The sequence below is a fragment of the Carcharhinus amblyrhynchos genome, chromosome 11 (assembly GCF_965287045.1).
Source record: "Carcharhinus amblyrhynchos chromosome 11, sCarAmb.v2.hapA, whole genome shotgun sequence".
Classification (NCBI taxonomy): domain Eukaryota; kingdom Metazoa; phylum Chordata; class Chondrichthyes; order Carcharhiniformes; family Carcharhinidae; genus Carcharhinus; species Carcharhinus amblyrhynchos.
Window position 1 is genome coordinate 67827747 of NC_137334.1, and position 20461 is coordinate 67848207.

General features: G+C 39.7%; 1 protein-coding gene across 1 annotated transcript in view; it reads right to left on the reverse strand.

Annotated features, from left to right (window-relative positions):
* Positions 1-20461, reverse strand: part of LOC145350257 (DNA replication licensing factor MCM6-like) — a 33928-nt gene continuing 13467 nt past the window's right edge. The window contains exons 11-17 of the mRNA XM_080199361.1: positions 12660-12815; positions 12436-12564; positions 12177-12338; positions 11415-11553; positions 8005-8157; positions 3469-3608; positions 1-1391 (exon numbers count right to left, since the gene is read on the reverse strand). Coding sequence (XP_080055487.1) covers positions 1272-1391; positions 3469-3608; positions 8005-8157; positions 11415-11553; positions 12177-12338; positions 12436-12564; positions 12660-12815 — 999 coding nt within the window. The 3' untranslated portion in view covers positions 1-1271. The remainder of the gene's footprint in view (positions 1392-3468; positions 3609-8004; positions 8158-11414; positions 11554-12176; positions 12339-12435; positions 12565-12659; positions 12816-20461) is intronic.

Below are 20461 nucleotides of genomic sequence, written 5' to 3' on the forward strand. Positions count from 1 at the left end.
ATACATTTCATACGTAACATTTTGAAGTCAATGGATACATGCTAAATTCAATACTTGTACCTTAACCAGTGGGGTGGACTTCACTTATATAATAAATTGCAAAGAACAACTGAAGATATTCATTCAATGCAAATACTTCAATTTCAAATCCTTGTCTTGGAACATACTGCTGAGCAAAAGGTAATATGATTTCTATAATCTCAATGACATCATATCTGACAAGAGGTTGCCACCCCATAAAATCATTTATTACATCAGTCAAAACAAGCTTGTACCAGATTTGTACCTGGTACTAATCTAATTGACCTCAAGTCAGATATCTCAAGATTTATCAGCTGCTCTGATCTGCACAATAAAAATCTGCATTACCGAGTGTCCAAATATTTTGCTCTTACAAACATTTTAAGCTATATTCTTCACCTCACTTGCAATGAACTTAAACAGTTAAGACCTATACAGCAGTGTGATTGGTTAACTATCCCATATTAACTTCCACCAATATTACCATTAGAATTAAACAATAAAATTGACAACTAAAATGTAATGTTTCAATGGAAACTCAAGTTAGTACGATGACAACACTGGGCAAATAGATTTGCTTTTTATTTTAATAAAGCCACACAGTTTTAGGACATTTTCTATATGAAATATATTTACAACAATTGCTTGAGATGCAAAGCTGGCTTTAAATTAGCCCCATGGTTGAATCAAATTTTGTTCACGACTTCAAATCCCACCAAACCAAAGATCCCATAAAATCTTTAAACTTGTTTTGGGATTAAAATTCAACTTCATCTAGCTTTTTAAAAACCAGAATGCAAATCTCGTCATCTAGCTTTAATATAAATGCAGGTTATCCAGTCATACTATCCAAAATAACATCCAGAGGCTTTTCTCTTCAATTTCATCTTAAACCTGTAAATTGTAACTGGCAACATGTAAAAGGATTTTAAAATGCATTTTAAACTACTTCATCAGCATAAGTTGTGAATACAAGTTTAAAGTACATATTCACCATTCAATCCAAAATACCACTGAACTTCAAATCAAAAATAAAAAACCTCCAAAATTGGCAGATTTAAACAAAAAGCACTATTTCTTTTATCCTTGATTAGCACTCCAGCATCCAGTTCAGAGCCAAAGCAATTCTATGCAGGAAGAGAGTTGGTGATATCAGAGCTTCTTTCAGACTATAATTTGACAGAGTTGAGTGCTTCAATGATATTTTTACAAGTAACTGTAGATTCCAAGTTGATCCTAACATGTGATACTTAATCTTCCAAAGCATAATTAGGATTAACCACTAGGAAGGGATCCTGCTCCAAAACTTCATCACCTTCTCCTTTTCGGCTTTTCAAACCAGTCTGTTTAAGTTCAATCAAGATGTGATCCTATTAAAAAATTCAAATGCAAAGTTAAGATTCATATCACAAAAGAATACACTATTCTATCTAAAGCAGTTTCCAACAGTTGTTATATGTATAGGTTGTATTAATTGTCCACATAATTTTTAGCACCATATTTATTGCAAAGCTGTTGCAAGTAAACAGCAGATAAAATTTATTTTGTATTGAATTTATTCAAATGACTTAGTCCCATACTGCTGTTTTGCAATCTCCATGAATGATCTGATCAGCATTTATTTTGATGGTCTTAATGGTTGCTATTTAACTGATAAATTGTACTGTCACTGCATTGACTAGTTGAAGAAATCGCAAAAAAGCATTTTGGTACAACAAACTCTAAACAGGGCATGAGCAGCTTACACGAATTGTAACCTAGAAACCATAAAACAAATTCAACTGAGTAATACTTGTGCAACAAGTTGTCATAACTTAGACCATAAGACATAGAAGCAGAATTAGGCCACTTGGCCTACTGAGTCTGCTCCGCCATTCAATCACGGCTGATACACTTTTCTCATCCCCATTCTCCTGACTTTTCCCCCTAACCCCGATCCACCAATTTATCAAGATCCTATCTATCTGTGTCTTAAAGACACAGAATGACCTGGCCTCCACAGCCTTCTGTGGCAAAGAGTTCCACAGATTCACCGTCTGGCTGAAGAAATTCCTTCTCATCTGTTTTAAAGGGTCATTCCTTTAGCCTGAGGTTGTGCCCTCTGATTCTAGTTTTTCCTACTAGTGGAAACATCCTCTCCACGTCCACTCTATCCAGGCCTTGCAGTATCCTGCAAGTTTCAGTAAGATCCCCTCTCGTCCTTCTAAATTTCAACAAGTACAGATCCAGAATCAACTGTTCCTCATATGACAAGCTCTTCATTCCAGGGATAAGTTTGCGAACCTCCTCTGGACTCTTTCCAAGGGCAACACATCCTTCCTTAGATATGAGGCCCAAAACTGCTCACAATACTCAAAATGGGGTCTGAGCTGAGCCTTATACAGCCTCAGAAGTACATCCCTGCTCTTGTATTCTAGCCCTCTCGACAAGAATGCTAACATTGCATTTGCTTTTCTAACTGCTGACTGAAACTGCGCATTAACCTTAAGAGAATCTCGAACAATGATTTCCAAGTCCCTTTGTGTTTCTGATTTCCTAAGCATTGCCCCATTTAGGAAATAGACTGTGCCTCCATTCCTCCTTCCAAAGTGCATAACCTCACATTTTCCACATTGTATTCCATCTGCCACTTCTTTACCCACTTTCCTAATACGTCAAAGCCCTTCTGCAGTCCCCCTGCTTTCTTAATACTACCTGTCTCTCTACATATCTTTCTATCATCTGCAAACTTAGCAACAGTGCCTTCAGTTCCTTCCTTTAAATTGTTACTGTATATTGCAAAAAGTCGCAGCCCCAGCACTGACCCGAGGCATACCACTGGTCACTGGCTGCCATCCTGAAAAAGACCCCTTTATCCCCACTCTCTACCAGTCAGCCAATCTTCTATCCATGCCAGGATCTTACCTATAATACCACAGGCAATTAACGTATTTAACAGTATCCTCTGCAGCACCTTGTCAAAGGCCTTCTGGAAATCTAAATAAATCACGTCAACTAGTTCTCCTTTATCTAACTTCCTTCTTACTTCCTCCCCAAAGAACTCTTAACACATTTGTCAGACATGACCTTCCTTTGACAAAGCCGTGCTGACTCAGTCCTACTTTATCATGAAGTACTCTGCGATCGCATCTTTAATAATGGACTCTAAAATCTTGCCAATGACCAAAGTCAGACTTATCGGCCTATAATTTCCCATCTGTTGCCTCCCTCCCTTCTTAAATAGTGGTATTACTTTCCAGTCCTCTGGTACCCTCCATGCCTCCAGTGATTCCTGAAAGATCACCACCAACGCTTCCACAATTTATTAGCTCTCTCTTTTAGCACTCCTTTGCAGCCATTTTCAATTTAATTATAAAATTGCTATTTGTAGAAACCAGAATTTAAGTCATGTGACCAAATGAATCAGCTGTGCAAGTTATCAGAATCTGATCTACATTTCTTACTTACATAATGGACAAGTCTGTAAATAACTTTCTCAATTAATTTCTTTTTGTTAATTAGTTCTTCTTCCGATTCAATTTCAGATTCAATTTCTTTCAGGTACCAGTTAATGAGTTCACTTTTCTTTGGGGAAGCATCTTCATCTTCTGGAGATGGAATGTCACAAGTCAGCTTTATAACATACAAACATAATTTTTCTTGCGTTATTTCCCATTTACTCATCATCCAAGATGAACAGAAATCAATGCACAATAACACCATGAAAGTACAAATGAGTGGAGGTACTTTGGCCTACATGACTCATCATTCCATTGAATGCAACAAATCTCCCATCACAGCATCAAACTGGCTTTTGAATGACTCGTGTGAAATTTTATCCACAGTACTACAGCAAAATACAAAGCACAGTTTAGGAGCTTCAACCTATAAGTATGTTCACTGCTTCATCCAGAGACTTGGCAAGGTGACTTAAGTTCTTTGTCAGAAAAAAACGTTTTCAAACTAGTGCGTTTAGACCAGGCAGGTGCTTGCAGGCTGGAAAATTTAGAGAGCAAAAATGTGCAGGACAGCACAAAACTGTGGACTAGACAGTCAACTGAGCAGGAAATTCCTTTTCTTTGTCCGAATTGCTTTGGGGTACATTTCTATTATATAGCTGGGTTCCATGTTTTTTTAAATTGAGATCGAGTTTTTTTTTGTACACTGCAATGGGGGGTGGGGGCAGTGTTTGGACTTTGTATGTGGATGCATAGATTTTTCTTTGTTCATGTGATGAGAACGCTGTTTGGCAAGGCCAGTATCTATTGCTCCAATTGTTCTTAAGAAGGTAGTGGTGAGCCACCTTCAACCGTTGCAGTTCAAGTCAGCATATACAGTCCTATTAAAGGAAGGAGTTCCATCTTTCTAACTCAGCACCAGTAAAGGGGTGGTGATATTGTTCAAAATCATGATTGTGTGCAGCTTGGAGGGAATTACTAGGTACTGATGTTCCCATACAAACATCCTAGCTGGAGGTGGAGTTTGGAAGGTGCTGTTGAAAGAAGCATGGCCAGTTTTGCAGTTCATCTTGCAAAACACTGTTGCCACTGTGCTCTTGTGGAGGAGTTAGTTTAATAGAATGGATTGGGAATTGATCAAATGGGCTATTTATCCTGGATGGTGAAATTCCTGAGTGTAGCTAGAGTTGTACTCATCCAGGCAAAGTGGAGAGTATTACATCACACTCCTGACTTGTGCCTTGTTAATGGTCAACAGGCTGTAATGTTTCAGAAGGCAAAGGAAAGTTACTCCTTAAAAAAAATCTTTCATGAGAGTGAAAGCATCATTGGCTAGGAAAGCAGCTGCTGCTCATCAAAAGGATTAAAATCTGATAAGAGCCTGAAGCTCTGCATCACATAATACTCAAGGAACTGACCTAGAAATAGTGGACACATTGGTGACCACTTTCCAGCATTTTATAGATTCTGTAAGAGTTCCAATGGGTTGGAGGGTAGCTAATGTAACCTCATTTTTTAAAAGAGGGAGAAAGAAAATAGGGAATTATAGACTGGTTAAGCCTGACATTGGTGGTGGGAAAAATGCTGGAGTCAATAATTAAGGATATAATAGCTGAGTATTTGGAAAGTGGTGTCGGATTGGTCCAAGTCAGCATGGATTCGCTAAAGGGAAATCAAGCCTAACAAATTGTCTAGAATTTTTTGAGAATGTGACCAGTAGAGTGGACAAGGGTAAACCAGTGCATGTTGTGCATCTGGACGTTCAAGAGGCTTTTGACAAGGTCCCACACAGAAGATTAGTGAGCAAAATTAAAGCTCATGGTATTGGGGGTAATGTATTGATATGGATAATAGAGAACTGGTTGGCAGATAGGAAGCAGAGAGTGAGAATAAGTGGGTCCTTTTCAGAGTGGCAGACAGTGACTAATGGGATACTGCAGAGTTCAGTGCTGGGACCCCAGCTATTCACAATATACATTAGTGATTTGGACGAAGGAATTGAATACAATCTCTCCAAATTTGCAGACGATCTAAGCTGGGTAGTAGACTGTGCTGTGAGGAAGATGCTAAGAGACTGCAGGGAGACCTGGACAGACTGACTGAATGGGCAGATACAATATAAATGTGGATAAATGTGAGATTATCCATTTTGGTGACAAAAACAGGAAGATTATCTGAACGTTGGCAGTTTAGGAAAAGAGTAAGTGCAATGCCATGGTGGAATAATTGAAGGTTGGCATGCAGGTACAGCAGGCAGCAAGAAATGCTAATGGCATGCAGGCCTTCACAGCAAGAAGAGCTGAGTATAGGAGTGAGGATGTCTTGCTGCAGTTATACAGGGCCTTGGTGAGGCCACACCAAGTACTGCATACAGTTTTGGTCTCCTAGTCTGAGAAAAGATATTCTTACGATTCAGGAAGTTCAGCGAAGGTTCACCAGACTGATTCCTGGAATGGTAGGAGTGACATATCAAGGGAGACTGGATCAACTAGGCTCATACTCACCGGAATTTTGAAGAATTAGAGGGGATCTCATAGAAATGTATAAAATTCTGATGGCACTGGACAGGCTGGATGCAGGAAGAATGTTCCCAATGTTGGGGAAGTGCAGAACTGGGGGTCACAGTCTAAGAATGAGCAAGCCATTTGGGACTAAGACGAGGAAGAACTTTTTCACTCAGAGTTGCAAACCTGTGGAATTCTCTATCACAGAAAGTTGTTGGGGCCAATTTGTTAGATATGTTCAAGAGAGAGTTGGACGTGGCCCTTATGGCTAAAGGCATCAAGGAGTATGGAGAGAAAGCGGGAGTGAGATACTGAAAGTGCGTGATCAGCCATGAACGTATTGAATGGTGGTGCAGGCATGAAGGGCTGAATGGTCTACTCCTGCGCCTATTTTCTATTTCTTGTTTCTATGAAAATTCAAAAAAGCAATTAGGTAGGACCTAACCATTAATACAAAAGTATACAAAATTAATGGAAAGCCTTCCAGTTTCACAAGTTATTCTTAACTATTTTGTCTCAAATGATTTTTTTTGATTTGTGTCATGCGGTTGAGTGGATGGAAGAACAGCATATTGTAAAATTTTAGCAGTGTAAAATATGCAACAAAAAAAGGCAATGTATTCCATTTAGGTTCATTAGCTATCGCTATACTACCTAATTCTTTGTTCAACTCTAATTTTATCAAAATGGTTACATGTGTCATTACTCTGCTTGATGTACAGGTTTATTTATCAGTGCCACAAATAGGCTTACATTAACACAGCAATGAAGTTACTGTGAAAATCCTTTAGTTACCACACTTTGGCGCTTAGGAGAACTCACATGGCCAATGCACCTAACCAGCATATCTTTCAGATCATGGGAGGAAACTGGAGCACTCAGGAGGAAACTGGAGCACTCAGGAGGAAACCCACACAGACACAAGAAGGACATGCAAACTCTAAAAAGTCACCCAAGGCTGGAATCGAACCTGGGTCCATGGCGTTGTGAGGCAGCTGTGCTAATCACTGTGCTGTTCCTACTTGAGCAAGTAAATCCTTTGTTCCAAATGCCCTGCACACAGATTTCTACTAATGCCTAATTTTCCTTTCTAGCTGTTCATTTCCCTGCACTTATTCATTTAATATTACACTTCAATAGTGCTTCTCCCTCTTACCTGGCTTTTTTCTAGACTTATCTATAATTACAACTTGTTCTCTGATTAAGCTTGCTGCTCCTCTCCGTAGCCTGTCAAGGAAGAATTACTTAAAAAGTCATGGTGATTCCAAGCAGGTCTAGCTAAAAATGAGTATTTGTATTTTAGCATCCTATAAAGATTGCTTAATTGCTCACAGTTGTTTCTACATCTTCTTGTGAAATGAATTATATTGTGTTTTTGGATCCCATTTTTCAACCACGTATAATAATTTACTCATGCTAAAATTAGTTGATTGGTTATGTTCCCAACTGCACAGCCAATTTAAATCCTTCTGTTTTTGTGCCACCACAAATATGGTTATATTATGGCTGATTTAGAAGTTATTTCTAATTTTTATTAGTTACAAGAATCTAACGTTAGCTTCTGGAAGCACTGCACTCGACACTTTTCACCAGTTTATAAACACACTAGGTTTTTTCAAAACTTTAGTAAAAGTTTAAGGTGATTCAAATACAAGCCTTTGATGCAGCACTTATTGGCAGTGGAGTGGCTTTTTCTTATACCTATCACTGCACTGGACAGTTCATGGTACAAATGTGAATTTTCACAACTGCCCAACAACAAAGCATGGTAATTGTTCAAGATTCTTAATATAACTACTCCAAACATATACAGCTTTTAAAAATAATTCCCAAGTTTATTTATTAGTGTCACAAGTAGGCTTACATTAACACTTCTAGAGAACTTCTGTAAGGCATCGGATTTTGGTCAGTTAAAGAATCAAATATTTTATCACAATAATTGTCAGCGGCAGACACATTGTGTACCTGATCAAAGATTAGAGCACCATTTTTACAGAACACTATAACATGCAACAAAGCCAATGAATAACCTGCATTCTTACCTTCTTCTAATTTGCGGAGATGAATGACAATAAGGTTGGAAATCTTGCGATACTCTACAAAAGACAGTCTCAGTGTGGATTTTGGCATTTCTTTGATAATGTCTTCTGAATGGTCATTGACACCATTCATTCCATTCGGAATTCCAGAATGCCCTGTCAGAATCACCATGTATTAGAACAACTGAATCCATTACAATGCTTAATGGACAGCTTTCATCATACAATGGGATAAAATGAATCAAAACAAAATCACCAGTACCCACTATTATCATCTAAACCATTACATAGGATCCATGCAATTCATCAGATCTTAGCCACAGCCCAATGTGAGAAAAAGGACTTCACAACTGAGCCTAAGGTATCTAAGAGAGATTTTTTTAACTGTTTTGCACATATCTCACTCAAAACAGCTGAATTGTATCCCAGCACATGACAATAATAAATCAAATGAATTTGAGATCCCCAATGGGGGAAAATCCTATGAGAAAACAGATTGATTATTAGTTGCAGATAACACCAACATTTCTAAAGCAATCAACTGATGTCAAAAGATGCTCCTCCTGAAAATTGTATTTTTGTCAAATCTGAATTCTACTGAAAAGTTCTGCAGCAACTATAAGGTAAAGCTGTCACAGCCTCAAACGACCGTAGGTAGTGAGTGATTAGTGGTGATTTAACCTCAGGATCATCACACCCCAGGCGAGAGGCAAGGTTGAGAAGGCAGGTTGCGTCTTCATGGATAACCTCAGCCAGTACAATTAAACCTGCACTGGTATCATTAACCAGTGCCCACCCAACTTTGCGAAATCAACCTTCAAGCAACAACAAGTACAACTGTCTTCAATTGCACAGCCAGACATCACCACAGAGCAAACTTAAACCAATGTAACCACAATCACCAACATGCTTTCTAGAAAGTTAGCAATCATGTGGGCAGTAATTTTGCATTAACTGCAAACCCAAACCTCAATAGGTCCTCAATATTTGAGGATTCTAATGGATACCTGTTTTCTTTCCAGCACATTAATATGCTGAGCAATAGCACTGGGCATTTTTGATTTTGTTTCAATGTCTGCAAAATCCAAACTAATGTTTAAGTTAAGACAGGTCCAAGTAATTCTTCATGGTTAAGAATACAGACTTATAAAACCATACAAGCCCCAGGATCAAACCAAAATTCTAAGTGATTCTAAGTGAAAACGGTCTACAATAGTTTGTGGCTACTCCTGTCAGGAGTGCAGCTTTCATGGTATGCAAGGTTCATCTGTCTTGTGCCATCCTCACACATCCATTGTAGCTCATCTGCAACTGCTCTGGCATCTGCAGACCAATTAGACCTAGGTTGCTTCCCACAAAAGTTCTGTAGCTTTTTAGCCCTGATCAAACAGCTAAAACGCTGACATTTTATTCTCTGGACGTCACTTTAAAGTAATTTTTTGTTCTTGCTCCTGTCCAATTGAGATTGCTGTACGATAATGAGAGTTTGAGTCAGTTCACCCCATATCTGAAGTGCAACAACGCTAACTGATGTATTTGTTCCACAGACAACATTCACTTCAATCTTCACTCTGATTTAACTACCATTTGTGTATTTTTGGTGTTCAATTCATATTCTAAATTTCTAGATTTTGTGTGATCTACAATATCTTGTAGGGCCTCTTCTGATTGTTCAAGTAGTGCTGTATCGTCAGCACACAGCAAGGTTTTCATGCCTCCAACTTTTACGCCTGGAAGTACATCTAATTCTGAATATTTCTTGTACACAGGAGTTGAATAATGTTGGTGACAGTACACAGCCTTGCCATACTCCTCTCTTCACTTGAAGCACATCCTGTTCTAACTGGTTACTCACTATTTGATCCCAAAGTGGGCTCTGGATAAATCTCATTTTAGTTGCAAAATGTTACATTTCAGCAACACTATTAACCTGTCAATACTTTTAAACACTTTTTCATTGTCAATGAAGTATATGTATATAGTCTTGTTTACTTCTCAATATTTATTGAGGATTTTAGGGTCAAATATTCTTTCACTTGTTCTTATTCAGTCTAAATGCAGACTGCGTTTCACTAATTTTTATAACAACTCTCATTACTTCTATTATAATTTAAGATCACTTTAATAAGATGGTCTATTAAGCTTAGATCCAAAATGATTGCATTCCATTTGCACTAGATTTCTTAGGTAACCTGACAAATAATGAATGTCTCAAGTCATTTAGAATGTATCCTTTGGCTTATATTTGATCACAAATTTCTGTTACCATTTCAAATTCTGTTTCTCCAAGGGTTTTTAAATGTTTTGTTAAGTCAGCTATGCCTGGAACATTTCCTGAAGTCATCAATTTCAACGCATTCTTTACCTCTGATATCAATGTTTGGTCCTTCAATTGCCTCTATCGCGAGGGCTCCTTCAACTTGGGTCATCATGCAATACAACTTAAAAGATGCTGTCCTTTTTTTTGCCACTACAAACATTGTCAAACAATATCTGACCATCTTGTCTTTCACAAAGCACTCAGTAGTAACTGTTATCCCTTTCTATTTGTCAAAGATTTGACTTTCTGGTGCACGAATCTGATTGTGATTTCTTTCTGGCTCACACATCACAGATCCCATACCATTTTTCCTGCCCGTACGCATTCTTTATTTTCCTTTCAATTTCATCACGCTTGGGTATGTTTCTTTTCTTGCCTCTTTCTAACACCATTATCACCTCATCTGTCATCCATTCCTGGTTTCTTTTCCATTTTGTTGCTATTTCCTTTGCAGCATGACGTATACTCGCTTTCACATTTTTCTGTTTGCTTCTATTTCTTTTTCTTGTTCAGAGATCTGTTTCTTCTGAAGTTTCCAATCTCAAGACATTTATATTTGCGTTTTTAAAAACTTTTCAATCCTCCGGCCATTACAAACAAGTTCCACAGCAGCAGCTCCTGCAGAGCACTCAAAAGTTTTACAAATAAACATGTGAAAAGACAAACTTCATAGGGGGAAAAGTATCAACACCTGCACCCCCCCACCTGCCTTTTGCTCTGAAATTGCTATTTTCTGTTGCAATCCTTCACAGCTACACTAATGTCCAACATATTCTCCACTCAGAAGAAGAGCCAAAAGGACATAATACATTTAACTCTGTTTTCTCTCCTTTGAGCTGCTGCCAAACCTAACAAGGTTTACTAGCAACTTCTGATGTTGTTTCAGATTCACAGAAGTTTCTTTGTATTTGTATTTAACATAGTTACAAATTGGGTTTATCATGACACACTATGCTGAAATTTAAAAAGGTAAAAGCATATGAATGAGTAAATTCGTAGAAACAAGGGTGGAGGAAGGAATAACAACACCAGCCATCACTCTAAACATGTTACTTGTTTAAAGATCAATTCCTTTCTGGTAAAGTGAGTTTACCATTGATCCCTTCATGGACCTCCTGTTCCATCTCCTCTCCTACTTCTTCATCTTGGTCAAAATTTACATCTGGAGTCTCCACTCTAATGATCGATTTGTTTAGCAACCGGAAAGCTTCCTTGACGTGCTTAGGTTGTACCTATAAAGACACAGTAAAAATTCACAGGCTTCTTTTTGGGGAAGCTTTCTGTTTAAAAAGTATATCAGCATCAAAGCTTCTTTAGGTGGTTAAGCCTATATAATGTATTATGAAAAACATAGAATAATAGTTTCTCGGATTCAGGATGAAAAAGCAAACTAAGTGTGAAAATTCTACAAGTCATTCCATATCCACCTGTACCAGCAAGTATCTGGCAAATGCAGCAATCACAGGGAGTTTTCCCCAAGCCTCAGCTGGACTAGTAGTTAGGAAGGCTAAGCAATGCAGTAACCCACTTTTCATAAAAAACTGGCAGTTCAAAGATTATGGAGTGCAGCTTTAGAATATCTTGGCCTTGAAGTTGATGAAGAAAAAAGGATTTCTCCAAGAAATATTCAACTAGGGCACCTTTTCAGCTCTACTTGTACAGCTTTGTAGGGCAATTGAGCCCTTGAAGTAAATGTTATTAAAAAAGATAAAAAGGCAACAGAATTAGTGAAAGGCATATTTGTGTTGCATGATGAAATACTGGTAACATCGAGTTGGAAAGTAGGGAGGGCACAGTAAGCAACAATTCACATACTCTAAAACAAGAGAATAAACTCTTGAATGCTTAATGTTACCTCATCACAGCAATGCATTCTAGCCATGGATTCAGAAAGCCGAATCATACTCTCTAGCTGACGCACTGTGATTCGCCATGCTGATTTGGTTACTCCAGATCCATCCCTCTGACGAAGTCGTCGATACTGTTCCACTATGAAGTCTTCAGATTCCTTCGAGATCTAAAAAAATTAAATCCTCAGAAGTTATGTTGATTAATGCAATTTAGACAAAAAGACAGTCCAATAAATGTCACACTGAATCCATTAAGTGGCTGACCTTTGGTTTGAACTGTCTCGCAAATAACAGGTACCTCCTAATGTCATCCAAGGAGTAGATCCGCTCAATGGATTCTTGAATTCGAGAATGCAGGTCCACAATACGCCTGGCAATGGCATAATCTGTTACCTGTTTATAACAACTGTATTATGTAAATATTTTCTCCAAGTTGTACAAAAACTTAAACACTGTATGAAATGGAATATGAAAAAAGATGCTCCCACCTCATTACATTCATCAACTAAAATGAAGAACAAATCGAACCGAGACATAATTGGGGCTGTGAGATTCACATTCTGTTTGAGAGATTTTGAACGATCATACCGTCCACCAATTGGATTTGCTGCAGCCAAGATGGAAGTTCTGGCATTCAAGGTAGCCTATATCGAAACAAAGATTTTGGATTGTCCTTAGGTGAGAGTGCAATTTAGTTCTGAACGCACTTAAGGTAAAACACAATCTACCCAAAACATAGTTTCAACTGCTTAACTGCCCACCTCCAAAGTATTAGTACTCCACAGAAACCAATTCCCATTTCCTTCAAGCAAATTTTCAAACAATTAAAGAACACAAGATTTTCCCAGCGAGGATGAGTGAAATTTACTGTTACCACTTTTAAGAAATCTTCCATTGTCTGCTTTGGATAAATATTACTGCACATAAAATGTACACATACAAATTTAGTAATGCATATTTCCCACTTGGCTCAAGTTTGATTTGAGTACACAATCCTCCCAATTACTTTTCCCCCCTGAAAAAAATAAGCTAAAAGTCAAATATATTTCCAGAACTTTAAAAAAATATAGAAATTGCGATTTTGTATCCAGGTTTGGGAAAGGCTTAACGACAATGGCCAAGTTCAGGATGTGCTTTAAAAAGAATATTGATTTGATAACAAGGTAGCTGCAAGCAGGAGGAATGGCAAATGGGAAGGATGGGAAACAATGAGCAAAAGGCAAACTGAAAGAAGATTTTTGGGCCATTTAATACCACTGATCTAGTCATTCTGGTGCAGTTAGATTGTAGAATTATTAAAGGACAGTTGATCCCAAAGACATTTGGAACATTAAAAACACAAGAACACTTCTAGGGAGTTTGTGGAAAGTTTTGCATTCCTAGCCCAGAACTTGAAGTAATAATGCAAAGGTTCTTGTCAGGATTTTTCATGGGATCATTTAATCTGCACGAATTCTACATACTACTCTCGCCCCATTCACTCACGAGATAGTTTACTTTAAAAATGGTGAACTCTTATTTCATAATTCATAGATACTTACAGATTCAGTTATGAAAGTGGAATAAATGTAATTATTTCCCCAGTCATGGCCCCTCTAGGATTCCATTCTCTCTTCATTACAACACTCCTTCCCAGATGCAGTTTCCTCCTTCATTATTCACTTAATTCATAGTGATAATGTGCCTCTGACTTTCTAGTTCACAACAGCCAATTGCTCTCCAGGTTCACAGACACATTATAACAACAAACATAACTGGGCAGAGGTAAAGAAATTACTGAGCTCTTCTGCTCACTGTTTGTAATAGTAAATGTTTTTTTTAAAAACTTAAACTGCATTTCTATCAATACAAAAGGAAGGATTCCCTAGCTCTATTTTGAGCATATCAAATTGAAACAAAAAAATCCTGTTCTAGTCTTACCAATGTACTTCTGGCAAATGAAGAAACTAACAAGTTTGCTGATATACCAAGATTGGTGGAAAAGTTGTGGGGAGGAGGTTAAGAGAGTGAGCAACAAAATGGCAGAGGGACTATAATACAGGGAAATGTGAAGTTATTTACTTGGTCATAAGTATAAAAAGCCAGAATACGTTGATCAAAAAAGGTGTGCAACTTAGTGTTGATGTTCAAAGAGATTGTGTGTGCGCTTGTACAAGGAATAGAAACAGACAATAGGAGCAGGAATAGGCCATTGAACCCTTCGAACCTGCTCTGGCATTCAACATGGGTCATGGCATCCTTTATCACAGCACCACAGCCCAGTAGTCTCCTCATTGCCCTTGACACCTTTAGAATCTAGGAATCTATTTCCTTCCTAAATATATTAAGTGATTTGGCCTCCACAGCCTTATGTGGTAGAGAATTCCATAAAAAAGAACATAAGAACATAAGAAATAGGAGCAGGAGTAGGCCATCTAGCCCTTCGAGCCCGCCCCGCCATTCAACAAGATCATAGCTGATCTGTCGTGGCTCAGTTCCACTTTCCCGCCCTCTCCCCATAACGCCCAATCCCCTCTCATCAAAAACCCATCAACCCGCGTCTTAAAAATATTTAGCGAGGCAGCCTCCACCACTTTAACGGGCAGAGAATTCCAGAGATTCACCACCCTTTGAGTGAAGAAGCTCCTCCTCAACTCCGTTCCAAACTGCCCCCCCCCCCTTTATCTTGAGGCTGTGCCCCCTAGTCCTATTATCCTTTCTGAGCGGGAAGAGTCTCTCCACCTCTATCCTATCCATCCCATTCATCATCTTATACGTCTCAATGAGATCTCCCCTCATTCTTCTAAACTCCAACGAGTACAAGCCCAGTTTATTCAGCCTCTCCTCATAGCTCAATCCCCTCAACTCCGGTATCAGCCTAGTAAACCTCCTCTGCACTCCCTCCAAGGCCAAAATATCTTTGCGCAGGTGCGGTGCCCAAAACTGAACACAGTACTCCAGCTGCGGCCTCACCAATGCCCTATACAGCTGCAGCAAGACCTCCCTACTTTTATATTCAATCCCCCTCGCTATGAAGGCCAGCATCCCATTCGCCTTCCTGATCACCTGCTGCACCTGCAAGCTGGGTTTTTGCGACTCATGCACAAGGACCCCTAGGTCCCTCTGCACCGTCGCCTGCTGCAGTTTTTCGCCACGTAAGTAATAATCCTTCCTACCATTATTCCTACCAAAGTGGACCACCTCACACTTGCCAACATTAAATTCCATTTGCCATTTCCTGGCCCATTCGCCCAGCCTATCTAGATCCTTCTGCAGACTTTCCACACCCTCCGCACAATTTGCCGTTCCCCCAATCTTGGTGTCATCAGCAAATTTCGACACTCTACACTCGGTTCCCTCCTCCAGATCATCTATATAAATGGTAAATAGCTGAGGCCCCAGCACCGACCCCTGGAGCACTCCACTAGTCACCATCTGCCAATCCGAATAGCACCCATTGACCCCCACTCTCTGTCTCCTATTTGACAACCAATCCTCTATCCACGCTAACACCCTACCCCCAACTCCATGTCCCTCGACCTTCTGCAATAACCTCTTGTGAGGTACTTTGTCAAACGCCTTCTGAAAATCTAGAAAGACCACATCCACCGGCTCTCCTCTATCCACTGCCCTAGACACATCCTCATAGAACTCCAGTAAATTTGTCAGACACGACTTCCCTTTAATGAAACCGTGCTGCGTCTGCTCTATCAAGCAATTCCCTTCAAGGTGCCTCGCAATTTCCTCCTTAATGACAGATTCTAACATTTTACCTACCACAGACGTTAAACTAACCGGCCTATAATTCCCCGCCTTTGCCTTCTTAAACAACGGCGTAACATTAGCCGTTTTCCAATCATCTGGCACTTCCCCGGAATCCAGCGACGTCTGGAAAATAACCACCAAGGCATCCACTATCACCTCCGCCATTTCTTTCAGAACCCTCGGATGCATTCCATCCGGTCCTGGGGACTTGTCCACAATCAGTCCCTCCAGTCTGTCGAGCACCGCCTCTCTAGTAACAGTAACGTCATTGAGACCCCCCAGTCCTACCACCTTTCCATCGCTAACACCCGGCAAATTATTCACGTCCTCCTCCGTGAAGACAGAAACAAAAAAGTTATTCAATACCTTAGCCATATCCCCATCCCCTACCACTAGATCCCCTTTCTCATCCTCTAAAGGACCAACGTTCACCCTAGCCAGCCTCTTCCTTTTTGTATATTTATAAAAACTCTTGCTATCCTTTTTTATATTAAGCGCTAGCCCAGCTTCATAGTTTCTCCTACCCTTCTTTATCAACTTCTTTGTCAATCTTTGTTGACATTTAAACCTCTCCCAATCCTTTTCTCGCCCACTACTCTTAGCTACTCTAAATTCCTCCGCTTTTAATTTTACACTTTCCTTCACCTCATACGTTATCCACGGCTTATTACCTCAAAAAAAATTGAGATAAATTAAGAGATTTAATCATTTCAGTCCCAAATGGCCTACCCTGTATCCCGAGACTGTGACTCTTTGTTTTTAACCCCACCTCCCCCAATTCCCCAGAGGATCCCTGCACCCAGTCTGCCCAACCCTGTAAGAAATTTATACTTTTCAGTGAGATTTTATCTCATTCTTCTAGGTCCCTTTGCATATAATAAAAAAGGCAAATGGGATAGGCCCTCCAAGCCTGTGCCAATTACCTAAACTAAACCATCTGCACTTAACAGGGTCCATGTCGTTTCATTCCCATCCTATTCATGTATTTGTTTAGTTGCCCCTTAAATGCTGCTATTGTACCTGATCCCATCACGTCCCCTAGCAGTATGCTCCAGACTTTCACCACCCTCCACTGAAAAAAACTTGCCTTGTACATCTCCTTTGAACACTTCTCTGTACACCTATTACAAAAGGTTGTGAAAGTAGCCCAATTCATCATGCAACCAGCTTCCCATCCACTGACTCTGTCTACACTTTCTGCCACCTTGGCAAAGTTGCCAATGTAATTAAGGACCCCACACACCCCAGACATTCTTCTTCCTTCGGGAAAAAGATGCAAAAGTCTGAGGTCATGTACCAACCAACTCAAGAACAGCTTCTTCCTTGCTGCTGTCAGGCTTTTGAATGGACTTACCATGCATTAAGTTGATCTTTCTCTACACCCTAGCTATGACTGTAACACTATTCTGCACTCTCTCACTTCCTTCTCTACGAATGGTGTGTTTTGTCTGTATAGCGTGCAAGAAACAATACTTTTCAGTGTACGTTAATACATGTGACAATAATAAATTAGATCAAATTAAACCTATGTCTCCTAGTACTTGACTTTTCTATTCTAAGAAAAAGCATCCGACTATCCACTCCGTCCATGCCATTCAATCTTGTAAATCTCTACCAGGTCACCCCCCTCAACCTCCGCCATTCCGGTGAGAACAAACAGGGTCTATCCAACCTCTCATAGCTAATGCCCTCCAGACTGGCAATATCCTAGTAAACCTCTTCTGTACCCTCTCCAAAGCATCTACATTCATCTGGCAGTACAGCAATCAGAATTATACACAATATTCTAAATGAGGTCTAATTAAGGTTCTGTACAACTGTAGCACGACCTATGAATTTTTATACTCAATGCCCCAACCAACGAAGGCAAGCATGCCATATGCTTTCTTGATTATCTTGTCCAACTGGCATAGCCACTTTCAGTGATCAGTGGACATTATCCCCAGATCTCCCTGTCTGTCAAACATTGCTGAGTGTTCTACCATTTACCGTATAATTCCTACATGCATTGGACCTTGCAAAATGCATGATCTCTCTTGTCCGGATTAAACTCCATCTACCATTTCTCTGCCCAAGTCTCCAATCGGTCTAGTATTTTCTGACAATCCTCTTCACTATCCGCAACTCCACCAATTTTTGTGCCAGCTGTGAACTGACTGATCAGACCAGCTACCTACCTTCGCCTCCAAATCATTTATATATACTACAAACAACAAAAGGTCCCAGAGCTGATCCCTGTGGAACGCTGCTAGTTACAGCCTTCCATTCAGAAAAGCACCCCTCTACTACCTCTGTCTTCTATGGCCAAGCCAGTTCTGTATCCATCTTGCCAGCTCTCCTCTGATCCCGTGTGACTTCACCTTCGTACCATGAAATACCTTGTTAAAGGCTTTATTGAAGTACATATGTACAACATCCACTGCCTTTCCCTCAGCTTCTTCATTTCCTCAAAAAACACAATCAAGTTAGTGAGGCAAAATCTCAGCTTCACAAAACCATGTTGTCTATCACTAATAAGTCCATTTGTTTCCAGATGCGAGTAAATCCTATTCCTAAGAGTCTTTTCCAATAATTTCTCTACCACTGATGTGAGGCTCACTTGCCTATAATTTCCTGGATTATCCCTGCTGCTCTTCTGAAACAATGGAGCAACATTGACTACCTTCCAGTCTTCACCCATAGCCAACAAGGATACAAAAATTTCTGTCAAGGCCCCAGCAATTTCTGCCCTTGCCTCCCTTAGTATTCTGGGGTAGATCCTATCAGGGCCTGAGGACTTATCTACTTTAATGCATTTTAAGACACTCAATCCTTCCTCCTTTTTGATATCAACATAATCCAGAATATGTACACACCCTGCCCTAGCATCCTCATCCATCAAGTCCCTCTCTTTGGTGAGCACTGAGACAAAGTATTCATTTAGTGTCTCACCCATTGCACAGATTCCCTCCACTATTCTTGAGTGGACCAAACTTTCCCTGGCTACCCTCTGGCTCTTTACGTAAGTATAAAATGCCTTATTTTCCTTAATGTTGTTTGCCAAGGACTTTTCTTTACCCCCTTTAGCTCTCCTAACTCCTTCCTCATTTCATCTAACCTACATCTTTTAGACCTTAGGAACACTTCGATTTTCTTTTTGACAAGGCTGATAACATTTCTCGTTATCCAGGGTTCCCGATACTTGCCAAACTTATCCTTCATCCTCACAGGTACATGCCAATCCTGAAATCCAATCAACTGACATTTGAAAGATTCTCATATGTTGGATGTTGATTTACTCTCAAACAGCCTCCCCCAGTCTGCACTCTCCAGATCCTGTCTAATGTTGTTGTAGTTAGTTTTCCCTCAATTTAATAGCTTCACAAGAGGACCACTCTTGTTGTCATCCACAAGCACTTTAAAACTTATGGAGTTATGATCACTGTTGGGATGTTGGCATTTATTGCAAAGGGACTGGCATATAAAAGTAAAGACGTGTTGTACAGGGTGTTGATGAGACTACATCTGGAGTAGGGTATCCAGATTTGGTTGCATTGGAGGCAGGTCACAGGCGGTTCACCAGGTTGATTCAGGGGTGAAAGGGTTGACGTATGAGGAGAGATTAAACAGTTTAGGCTAGTACTTGCTGGAGTTGAGAAGAATGGGGGGGTGGATCTGATCAGATCAAGGTACATAAAATTTTTAAAAGGGATTCATAAATGTAGACCAAATGTTTCCTCTTATGGGGCAATCTCGAACAAGAGATCATAGGTATAGATTGAGAGGCAGTAGATTTAAAACTGAGTTGAAGAGGAACTATTTCTCAGAGGGTAGTGAATTTGTGGAACTCGCTGCCCCATAGAACGGTGGAGTCTGAATCGTTGAATGGTTACAAGGAGATATATTTTGTAAAAAAAAAGGATAAGGGGATATGGGAAACAGGACGGGGAGGTGGATTTGAGACCCAAAGAGATCAGCCATGACTTGATTAAATGACAGAACAGGTTTGATAATTTGCTGATTTCTGCTTCTAGTTTCTAGGTTAGCTTTTCTGTTCTATGACCATTTAACTATTACTCTGCCATTCTGTTACTCCATCCAAACTGGATAACTTCACACATTTATCTACATCATACTGCATTTGCCATGTATTGGCCCACTTGCTCAACATGTCTAAGCCTCCTAACATCTGCAGGAAGTTAGCACGTAGGAGCAGCAAACAATTAAGACAAATGGCATTTTGTGCAAAGGAATTAGAGTACAGAAATAAATAAGTCTTTCTGCAATTGTACAGGGCTTTGGTGAGACACTTGGAATCCTATGTGGTTTTGGTCTCCACATGCAAAAAAGGATTATGCTTGTACTGACTAAGGAGCTAATCATTTAGAACTGAGATGAGAAATTACTTCTCTTAAAGGGTTGTGAATCTTTGGATTCACTGCTCTGCTCCAAAGGGTTGTAGATGCTCCAGGTTGAACATATTTAAGGCTGGGATAGACAGATTTTTGGTGTCTCAGGGGAATTAAGGGCTATGGGGAGCAGACAAGAAAATGGAGCTGAAGCCCAA